The 11,263-nt window shown below is 54.7% G+C and overlaps 1 protein-coding gene across 1 annotated transcript; it reads left to right on the forward strand.

The window, feature by feature from the left end:
* The first annotated feature begins 6,910 nt into the window (after positions 1–6,910).
* On the forward strand, positions 6,911–10,784 carry LOC309645901 (cystatin-C-like). The gene is made up of 3 exons (XM_082431739.1): positions 6,911–7,264; positions 9,782–9,895; positions 10,445–10,784. The coding sequence occupies exons 1-3, from the start codon at positions 7,019–7,021 to the stop codon at positions 10,526–10,528; spliced, it is 444 nt and encodes a 147-aa protein (XP_082287865.1). The 5' UTR covers positions 6,911–7,018; the 3' UTR covers positions 10,529–10,784.
* The last annotated feature ends 479 nt before the right edge of the window (positions 10,785–11,263 follow it).

Genomic DNA, 11,263 nt, shown 5'->3' on the forward strand with positions numbered 1-11,263 from the left:
TTCTTGGAGTTCACAGCGAATCAAGACCACACTGCTCCTTCTGCAGCCATGGCCAGGTGCTTGGTGAGAGGCCCAGGCAGAACCCGGAACACGGGCCTCTGGGCCTTCCCGCACCTGTGACAGTTTGCATCATGCGGTGTTGAAATACCTGTTTACATGCCTTTCTCCTCAGACCAGGATGTCTGGAGGGCAGGAGCCGAGCTTTTCCATCTTTAAAGGCAGTCTCTGACATCCTGTGTTCCATGGATGTTCTCGAAGTTGATGAGTGAATAAATAGCATAGACACGGAACTGATAACATTTCTCAAGGAGGGTAAGTCCAAGGTGGAACCACCACGATGTGATCCAGGTAGAAAGGCTGCAGTCCTGGCACAGAGCTGCCTATCGCGTGGCACCACTGAGGGTCTCGGGTCCAGCAAAGTGACACTGAGGTCACCTGCACTTGTAAATATTCCTAAACAAAATAAAGCACAAAATGCTGCTTCTGACTCTCCTTGACCACCACCGCTTTCTCTTTGCTCCTTGGACCTGACTGAGTCAGGCACAGCTTTCTGGAGAATTATTTGGCAATCTGTATCCAAAAAAATCTTTGTAGCCTCTGACCCAGTAATTCCAATTCCAGGAAGAAAACAATCCAAAATACACACCAAGACTTCATTCCTATAGTAGTGTGTATCACAGTATTACTCATCACAGAAAAAAAAAAATGGGAACAATCTAAACATCTAGCATTAGAGAAAAAATTAAACTATGGAAAAACTAGTTGAATAGGGAGCAGAACAGAGCTTTCAAAGACGATTAACTTCATGAAAAACATTCACGACATAATGACAGTGAAAAACATGGCAGGAATTAGTCATCACATGACCTCCTGCACACATGTCCACAGAGGTACACGCACAGTCACATGTACACATGTAACTTATCTCCTTTACACTTTTTTTTTGTTTTTATAACAAACATATTGTACTCATTTGATTTTTAAAAAAAACAAGAACTTTTATTTTCAAATACAGGAAAGCATTGGGAACATCTGCTCTTTGTCTTTTAAAATCAGGTTTTCCTCTACTTTTTTCAAAAATTAAAACTAGCTTTGGGGATGGGGAGAGGAAGGGAAGGAAGGTGTGCGAGAGCAGACAGGGAGGAAAGAGGAAGGAAGTTGTTTCAGGTTGAAAAGAGAAGCTGCAGCAAACATTCTGAGTAACCGAGGCTTCCTGCCCTTGTCACTATAGCTGCGCCTGCAATCCGGGGCCCGAGACACTCCTGAGACTCTTCTGGAGGGGCTCCCATGGCAGTCAAAGGCTGACTTCTAAACATACAACTTAAACAGCAGGGATGATCTCAGAAACATCAAGCTGAGTGAAAAAAGCCACATACTGTAGAATTCCATTCAATGAACTTCCAGAATAGACAAAACTAATCTATATATTTTTTTAAAAATCAATGAAGCATTGTCTCTGGGGGTGGGGACCCAAAGTGACTGGGAAGGGGGGTGAGGGAACTTGCTGGGGTGATGGTCACATTCTGTAGCTGATAGGAGTTTGGGTTACATGCATCTGTCAAAATCAAGTGAATGGGGACTTCCCTGGTGGCGCAGTGGTTAAAAATCCACCTGCCAATGCAGGGGACACAGGTTCGAGCCCTGGTCCGAGAAGATCCCACATGCCACAGAACAACTAAGCCCGTGCACCACAACTACTGAGCCTGCGCTCTAGAGCCCGTGAGCCACAACCACTGAGCCCATGTGCCACAACTACTGAAGCTCGCGCGCCTAGAGCCCGTGCTCCGCAACAAGAGAAGCCACCACAAAGAGAAGCCCGCGCACCACAACAAAGAGTAGCCCCGACTCGCCACAACTAGAGAAAGCCCACGGGAAGCAACGAAGACCCAACGCAGCCAAAAATAAATAAATTAATTAATTAAAAAAAAAAATCAAGTGACTGTTCACTTCAGATTTGTGCATTTCACTGTAGGTAAATTTTCCAACAAGTGAAAAAGCTGTAAATAAACATCAAGCTCCAGTTAATGCCCTGCAGGCATAAGTATTTGGGGGTGAAATGCACTGATGTCTGACAACTCCCTCTGAAATGCACTTAAAAAGATAGATTGATGGCTGAAGAGAAAGAAGGACAGGTGGACAGACAACTGATAAAGTAAGGTGCAGTATTAGTGGTAGAATCTGGGTGGTGAGTAGTATATGGGTGTTTTCGATGAAATCCTTCTAACTTGGTTGCATGTTTGAAAATTTCCATAATAAAATGTCAGGGGAAATGCATCCCCCTCCTCCCCTGCACCCACGCCCCTTCTGCCTCTCTTTCCTCTCCCTTTTTTGGTTCTCCCCAGTCTCACAGGCCCAGACTTGGCAAGAGTATTTTCACCACGTTCCAGGCAAAACCTGGGGTCGGGCAGAGCACGGCCTGCCTGGCTTCTAGTGTGAAAGAAATATTACTCCAACACTTGTCCTCTGAGCCTGGCAGGAAGGGGGGCAGGGGACACCTTGGAGGGGGCAGGGAGTGCCAGCTCCAGCATCCAGGGTGCCAGCTTTCACGGGCCGCCCCACTGCAGATGGCTAAAGGAACGAGGCTGCACAAACACCCGGAGGGAAGTCAAGTGGTGACCACACCGAGGATTTGGAAAGGAAACGCTGACCACCCAGAGGTGCCAAGGGGATTGCTAAGCCCGGCTCAGAGCCACGCTGCTTTCCTCGCGGCTGGACTGAGGCCCAGAGAAACGGGGAGCATGGGAGACGATGCACAGGCGCCCGCCCTGGTCCCCAGATGCCCTTTCCCTCCCCCGACACCCCTGGCTGTGCTGCTTCCTCCCACACGTGGGAGCTGCTCTGGTAAATGTGCCGCTTGAGAGGATAAATGGTAATTGACAGCACAAGGCGAGGAGGGCCCTTTCCACGTGGACCTGAGCACAAGCTTCCAGAGGATTCTCTGCTCCCCCGTTAAGTGCAAAACAGCTACAGGCCGCTGCGCTCACTCTGGCCTCTTCTACGGGGGCTGCCAACAGCCTTTACCTTGAGCATCCCTGTGTACCATTGCCATGGCATCAATCCCTAGCAGAGCCCTAAATGCTTTGCCCACACTGGCACACGGTGTAGAAGCATCCCCATGTCTCCCCAAGTGAGGGTGGGAAAGGGGCACAGGGGGAAGGTGTGTGTAAGGGACCTCAGAGCTCAACCCCAGAGAACCCCGTGCCTCCCATAAGAGAGGTTCCTAATCTTTCCATGTTAAGATGTCACAAAAACCCACGACTTGCTCAGTCTAAGCTACCATTGTGGACACCAAGTTTTAATTGCTCAAAGCCCTAGTGTTCAGAATCTCAACTCTTGGCAACTTGATGTGACCACTTACCACTTCGGGGGATGTTTTATGTGCTTGGTCATTTATTTATTGAAGTATTACTTAATATCCACTTATTATTGTTTATTGATTTCAGAGAACTCCTGTCACTCCCTCACCTTAAATTCTCACTCTGCTAATTCAGATCACGAGATCAGCAGACACACACGCAGCCTTGTGGAAACATGGTTGGTTTGCTCTTCACCCGGCAGAAGGGAAACACACTCACATCCTGGGCAGACGTGCCCCCTCCATGCTGCACTTGGTGGGTGGGTGCCGGAACCCCATGCCTCATCTTGAGTTCACTGTTTCTCTCTGGCTTCCTGCTAGCTTATCCCAGGAGCTGCAGGCCCCAGAAACCAGGGCTTGGGCTGCTCTGTCATTTTTCACCATGCTTACACATCCCACCGAAGCCTGGCCACTTCTGTGTTTCCGACCCCCAGACCCTACAGTTAACAAAGTGGCCGGCCTCACCAGACTTGTGACATTTGCCGAGATCATCCACACAGCTGGATCAGAGGCCCAGCCTCATCCTGGCCTTCCCCTCCTTATCAGACTGTCCTGCAGGCTGCTCCGGTGGCTCCCGTGGGCACCCTGGGCTAGGATTGGAGATGTCACTGTACCAAGACGCCTACCGCCAGTGTCATCAACCTCCAGCCGCACGTGTCACCGTTCAGGCCACCCCAACAGGCTCAAACCCACCACCATGCTCCCATTCTCTGCTGACCCTCACCTCCTCCGTGATGACAGACGTGAGGACCCCGCCGGTCTCTGCACAGCACACCTTCTGAGGTTGCAGCCCCAGCTGCCCAGTGTGGTGGGAAACCCCAGTGGGGATCAGTCCCTGCCCCTCAGAGACAGTCATGCCGCTCAGAAGTGCTGGCCGGGGCAGTCCACTCTGCCCTGCTCTGTGGAGCTCCCCTCTCTTCTAGCTCACTGAGAAAGCACCTCTTCTCCCTCGTCGCACTGCAAAGGCATTTCTGCTGCACCTAGTGGGTGCCGTGACTTTTCTAGAGGCTCCTGAGTCAGAGCAGGGAGAGATGGGGGGGCAGGGAGAGCGCAGAAGATGCCACACCTAAATGTGCCACTTTGGCATGTGGAGTATTTTGAGCTGAAGGCAGTCAAGACGCAGCAGGCTCAGGAAAAACTTTTACTTCCTCCTAACTGCCTCAAGAAATTTAGATACCGGACAGAGAGACACTACCAGAGACATGTTTTTATCTGAAAGAGACATCTGTGTGGTAGGGCTGCCATCTGACCCTCAAGCATCTCCTCTTCTCGTCTTCCTGTGAGTCCCACCGGCTCCATTTGAAGCCCCAGGCCCCCATTCCTTTCCTTAGATCAGGGCAGCTTATAAGCTTCAACTACCTGACTGCCTTTGTGTCGCATCTTTGTGGGGTTCCTAAATGTATACAGTTAAATTTATTTTTCTCCTGTTAATCTGTCTTATGGCAATTTAATTATTAGACCAGCCAAAGAACCTAGAAGGGTACAAGGAAAAATTTCTTGCCCCTACAGTTATAACTGGGCCTCAGGCAACAGGGTCTCAGAAACACTGAACGTGACTATTCATTACTGATATCATTCTGGATTCCATGCCTGGCTCCCTGCTGCTCCAGCCCCAAGGCCACAGCGGCTCTAGGATGATGCCTTGATGCCTTGACCACTCCCGGGAGAGTTCCTCTGGGTTTGCTCCAAGGGCCCAGAGGCCTCCTGGTGTTTCTGCCACCATCTCCATAGGTCATCGGTCACTGGGCCACCTTCAGGCACACAGGGTGCAGGTAAGAGAACAGACTTCCCCTCCACTCCCAGGGCCATGCTCAGGCCCAGACCTGCATGGTCCTGGGCTGGAAGGTCTGGTAGCCCACACAGTACCCAGCTGACCACGTCCTCTCAGTCTGGGGAGAAACAGAACCAATAATTAGGTTAACCCAACAATAGAGGAGGCTCAAAAAGGATGCTCAAAACCCAGATGCACACACTGCATGAGGCCCTTTGCAGAAAGTTCAAGAAGAGGCAAAGCCCTAGTCCAGAGACAGATGTGTGCATCACCCAGAGCCAGGGGCGTGCACAGGATTGACCGCAGAGAGGCAGGAGGAAATGTTCTAGAGCTTGGTGGGGCGGCACTACTGGTGTATGCACGTGCTAAAATTCCTTAGTCTAGACACATAAAATGAGGCATTTATTGTATGGGCATCATACCTCATTCAAGTTGATTTTTAAAAATCAAGAAAGGTTTCCAAGAATGGACAGAAGACCAGAGCCAGACATTCACCTCCCTGAGGGGACAAGCGGAGTCCTCAGCAGCTGCCCCTCCCCCACCGGCCAGGTAAGGGTCATCCTCACCCCTCCACCTGCATCCCCCCCCCCCCCACAGTAGGGTGCACACAGCTGCCAGGGTGAGATTCCAGGTCATACCCCTTCCCCGCTTAAACACCAGCCGCTTCGCTTCCTGCCCCTAGAGCAGGCCAGCCGAGCCCCACCACAGGGCCTTTGCACTGGCTGTTCCCTTTGCCTGACGCTCTCTTCCCTTGTGTCTGCAGGACTTCCTGCCCTTTAGGTAGGTTTCAGCCTAAATGTCTGTCGTCTCAGAGGCATCCCTGATCGGGGTCCATTGGCACCCATCTCTATTTCACCCTTCACTTCGCTTCTAACAGAGCCCCTGTAGCTCCCTGATCTTAATTACTGATCACTGCCCTCCCCCCCACACCCCCTAACGCTGGCCCAGGCAATGCCACAGCCACGCTTGGAGATGAGGCCGGTCCGCACTGACGCCTGCTCTAAGGGTAAAATGTACACACACAGAAGAGTGTAGGATATGCCATTCACAATTGCTTGTATATGCTGAAATAATATTTCGGATATATTGGGTTAAACAAAAAGTATTGTTTTTATACGCTTGTTTCTTTTTGCTCTTTTTAATGTGTCTCCTAGCTAATGTAGTTACGCAAGTGTTCGCCTCATGTCTCCATCAGGTAGGGGCTCTACTACCTGGAGTCCCTGGCCCCCGGCTCCCCTGCCCACGCTCCATCTACAGGCCCCAGACCCTCTGGCCAGGGAGATGCCCCAGAAAGGTGTGCCAGCTGAATAAATAAATGAGTTGTGAGAAAGAGAACCCGATGAGCTTTTCCTAAATAAAGGTTAATTCATTTATGTTTGGCAAAGAAGTTCCCCGAGGACGGGGCGCACACGAGGTCTTCCTTCGTCTGCCTCGGAAACTGCAGCCTTGTGAGCTGGGGGACTCCTAGACGCGGACAGCCGGGGGGGAGGGGCCGAGAGACGCCCCTTCCCCCTTTCAGACCAGGAGACAGAGCTCGGGGTTACAAGCATCGCCAGCCTCGAGGAGGTGACACCTTCTGCGAGACCGGGGTGAGTCGGGTTGAGGAGCGCGCGAGTGGGAAAACGGGACTCGGAGAAGAGGGCCGGGAGTGGGAAGGAGTGAGCCGGGTCGGGCGGGTAGAGAAGCGAGAGGAGGCACAGGATTGGGGGAGGGGCGGGACTAGGGCGGAGGACAGGGGCGGGCGGGGGGGGAGGGGCGGAAGAGGAGGAGCCAGGCGGGCGGGGGCGGGACGATCCGGGGCGGCCCAGGGATAAAGACTCGGCGGCTGGCCGGGTTGTGCTCCTGTCACCGGATCGCTCTTCGGCTGCAGCTCCGTCCGCCTCCGAGAGATCATGACCGGATCCCCGCGCACCCCGCTGCTTCTGCTGGCCGCCCTGGCCCTCGCCCTGGCCCTGGCCGTGAGCCCTGCGGCCGGGCAGGGCCCCAGAAAGAAAGGCATGGTGGGCGGCCTGATGGAGGCGGACGTCAACGAGAAGGGCGTACAGGAGGCGCTGTCCTTTGCCATCAGCGAGTACAACAAGCAAAGCAACGACGCCTACCAGAGCCGCGCGGTGCGCGTAGTGCGCGCCTTCAAGCAGGTGCGTCCCGTCTGGGAGGGGGCGCGGGGCCCGGGGTGCAGGGGCCGGGGAGGGAGCGCGGAGCCCCGGGTGCAGGGGCCGGGATGCGGGGGCCGGGGAGGGGGCGCGGAGTCCCGGGTGCAGGGGCCGTGGGCGCCGGGCCAGGCTACAAGTCAGGGGCGCCAGGGCCGGGCGGCCCTGAATGCGGGAGGCCGGCCCCCGAGAGGGCGTGGCCTGCGCGGTCACCAGCCCCGCCCCCAGCCCCGCCCCCTAGCCCCCCCAGTTCTCGGGAGGGCAGCCCCCAGCCCCTTGAGGCCCCGGGGATCGCGAAGGACGCGGACGGACTTCTCACCCTGGCGCAGCCCCCGGCCTTTTCCGGCGCCCGCAGCCCTTCGCGGGACCGGCCGGCCCTCTGGGTCGGCGCTGGGGTCAGGGCCCAGCCTTCTGGGACCCGGGCTTGGCGCAAGATGTCAACTAAATGACCACAGGCGAGGTAAAAACAGACCCACACCTGTCTGCCCTCCTGGCTCTGCCACTGAATGCCCTTAAGCACTTTTTCCTTTTAACTTTTTGTTTTGACATAATTTCAGACTTACAAAGCAGTAGCAAAAATAGCACATAGAATCACTGTAGATTCTTCACCCAGATTCTTCAAACGTTAAAAAGTTGCCATAGTTGCTTGATCCACCTGATCCCCACGTACATGTGTGTAGGGATGTATATATGCATTTATTTTTCTGAACCCTTTGAAGGTAAACACTTTTGTGTATATTTCCTAAAAACAAGGGCGTTTTCTTCCATAACCGCAATACAGTTTTGAAAATCAGGACTCTTTAATACACAGGCCTTACTCAGATGCCACTGATCATCCCACTGTGTCCTTTATAGCCAAGGACACTCCCAGGCCACACGATGCAGCCACTGTCCTGCAGCCCCTTTTACTCTGGAGCAGCCCCTGGGCTGTCTCATGACCTTGGCGTTGTTTCTGAAGGGTCCAGCCAGTTGTGGCTCAGACTGTTGGTGGGTTTGGGCTGGCCTGATGTTTCCTCGAGATGAGCGAGCCTCGGGTCACACAGAAGAGGCATACTCCGCTCTGAGCCTCCTGTCAGCAGATGCCATTAAACGTACCTGGCCACCATGTTGTTGTGTAGTGGCGTTGGGGACAGACACTCTGAACTTCCTCCAGAGCACCCGGAGGTTATCAGCAAACAGACAAGTCCGTGAGTTGGCCCGTGGTGTCCAGTGTGTCCCAGAGCAGGGGGTCTGGCGTAAGAATACAAAGCTTCCTGGACCGTCGCTTCCACCTGCAGGTCACACCCATGCGAGCAGCCTCCGGGCTGTGACATCTCACTCCCACCCTGAGATGGGCACATGGTCGCCGACAGCCTGACCTCTGCCTCTGCCAGCCTGCCTGGGGTTCTGGCCAGATAAGGAGCCCACTGTCAGAGTTGAGAAGAGGGCAGGAGGGAGAGTTAGGACGGGCTACAGGACCTTGCGCTGGTCCTTGAAGGAAGGCTAGAATTTAGACCATCCGGCCTGCGTCCCATTGGAGAGCAGGACGCAGCCACACAGCACCGAGAGTGTGGTCCTGCATGCCAGCCATAGGGCTCCCTGCCACCTTCTCTTGAAACTTCAGAAGATGGGTCAAGACCAGACCCATTTCTCCTCCTGCAGCAGTGGGCTGGTGCTGTCCCCTTTGGATAGGACCTGCTCTCCCCGCTCACCAGGTCCCCTCCAGCCTGCTCCTCTCCAGTGTGACACTAGCTCACTGGCCACATAGGGAAGCTGACAGCAGAGGGATCATGGTTCTACCCGGGTGGGGTCTGGCGCCTGGTCCCTGGCCCCTCATTCCGTGTTTCTCCAGGTTCTAACAAGGCATTTCTGGGATGCCCGTGTGAAGCCAGAGTTCACTTCTATTCTGTAATCTCAAGTGTAAAAGGCACGCAATATATGACACACGAGAAATATTCCCGTCAAAAATCACACCTAAGAGGAAGGCATTCCAGGCAGTCTTTTATTGGCCTAAACGTCCGCGAACGTGAAGCTCTCATTTTCTCCTCTTCCAGGAGGGAATAAATAAACCTGGGCTACATGCAGGGAATGGGATGCTGTGGGCTCCACCCTGGGGACTGGAGTTCAGCGTAAGCGTAATCACCAGGCAACAGCCTTCCTGCGGATGCAGTGTGGACTCTGAGACAGGGCCACCACCTTGCGCTCAGTCCCCTGCCTGGCTCTGGGCGCTGGCCAGTTGCTTGCCTGTACCCTGGCTGGCTCCTCGGAGCTACGCCTTCTGTTCCTGGACCCAGTTAGGGTGTTGGTCCCTGGCTTCCCCCTCCGTGTCCCTGTGGGAGATGGCTTGTTGGAGCAGCTGGTAAGCAAGTTCTGGGAAGGGCCTGGGGCGCAGCGGCCATCAGGAGGCGGCTGTGCTTCCTGGGTGTGGTTCTGGCAGCCTGTGAACGTGGGGAGTGGTGGGAAGAAGGTAACCACGTGTGTGCAGCCGGCAGGTGTTGTAAGCGTGTGTGCTCTCTGCGTGTCCAGGTTGTGTCCGGGATGAACTACTTCTTGGATGTGGAGGTTGGCCGAACCACGTGTACAAAGTCCCAGGCCAACTTGGACAACTGTCCCTTCCATGACCAGCCACACCTGAAAAAGGTACGTGCCTGATGGGAGCAGGGGTTGGGGGTGCCCATGGGGGCGCATCGCGGGTGCCTGCCGGGGCTGTGAGGGGAAGGGTATGTGTGTGCACGTGACTGCTCTGGATTTATGGGGTTTTAGCCGGGGAATTGGGGCACCGTCTGCTTTGGGGATTGTTGCCTGCGGGATGGAGGACCCAGCTGCGGGTGTTTGCTGGGAAGGGAGAAAGGGCCCTTTAATCCCAGCCTCGCGCCCCCATCCCCTGGCAGATTAGAGGGAATTGGAGGCCTGTAACCGGCCCACCATGCCACCTGCTCACCAAAGGCCAGACTGTCCTGGGGGCTTGGCTGGTTCTCAGGGGTCTCGGCCTCGGGCGGGGCTGCAGTCCTTTGTCACCCCTCCCGGACCCCACCTCTGCAGGAGGTTTCCTGGACCTGGGTCCCAGCCCCTGGGTCCTCCCCTCTGGTTCTGTCTCGGTGCCAGCCCGCTGGGGGAGGGGGCTGGGGCCAGTGCACTTTCCGCTTTAACTGTAACGCTGACCGACCATCCCTCTCTTCCCTTTCGCAGCAAAAGCTGTGTGCCTTCCAGGTTTACATTGTCCCCTGGATGAACATCATCTCCCTGGAGAAGTTCAGCTGCCAGGATGAATAGGGGACTGGGCATCAGGCAGGCCGCTGACCGCCTCTCACTCACACCCCCCCAGAGCGCTCACACCTCCCTCTGATGGGTGACCTGCCTGGTGGATGTGCCCTCCATGTGCCATCCCAGCAGACACACACAGAAGGCTCCTTGGGCATCTTTTGAACTGCTGAGGGGCTCTAACTCATTTCTTTCTTCTAATTGCTTTCCAAGTGAACCAAATGCCCTTGCTCTGCTATTTTACTCAATAAAAAGGTAACAGCAGCTACTGCTTGAGTTGCTCACTGTCTCGGGCAGTGCAGCGGGAAAGTTCTAGGCAGTTACTTTATGGAGGCACCCCGTCTCGTCTCGCTGGCTCTGAGGGCAGGCAATGGGGAGGGGCGGGGAGTGAGCATGGCAGGGGAGCTGGGCCTTCAGCTCTGGTACTCCTGATAACCGGACAGGGGAGAGGAGGGGGGACCTAAGCTGCTGACCCCAGAGACTCAGCTGCTGCGTTTGCACATGAGTCAGACCGTGTGCTGGGGCTGGACAGGAGGCTGGGGAGGTGGTGGAGCCCGAGACCTGGGTCACCCTCCGAGGGGCTGCACGTGTGCTGAGCTGATCAGACTCCTGGGATGACTGTCACTGGTCACGTTCCCTAGAAGCAAAATAATGATTTACGTCTACCTCTTTCCACAAACAACTTTGGGTGCCTATGAAGAAACAAAGACCAAAAAGTATGTGTAACTGATGGAGCGAGGGAATACT

The sequence above is a fragment of the Balaenoptera physalus genome (assembly GCF_965194825.1).
Source record: "Balaenoptera physalus genome assembly, chromosome: 16".
Lineage (NCBI taxonomy): Eukaryota > Metazoa > Chordata > Mammalia > Artiodactyla > Balaenopteridae > Balaenoptera > Balaenoptera physalus.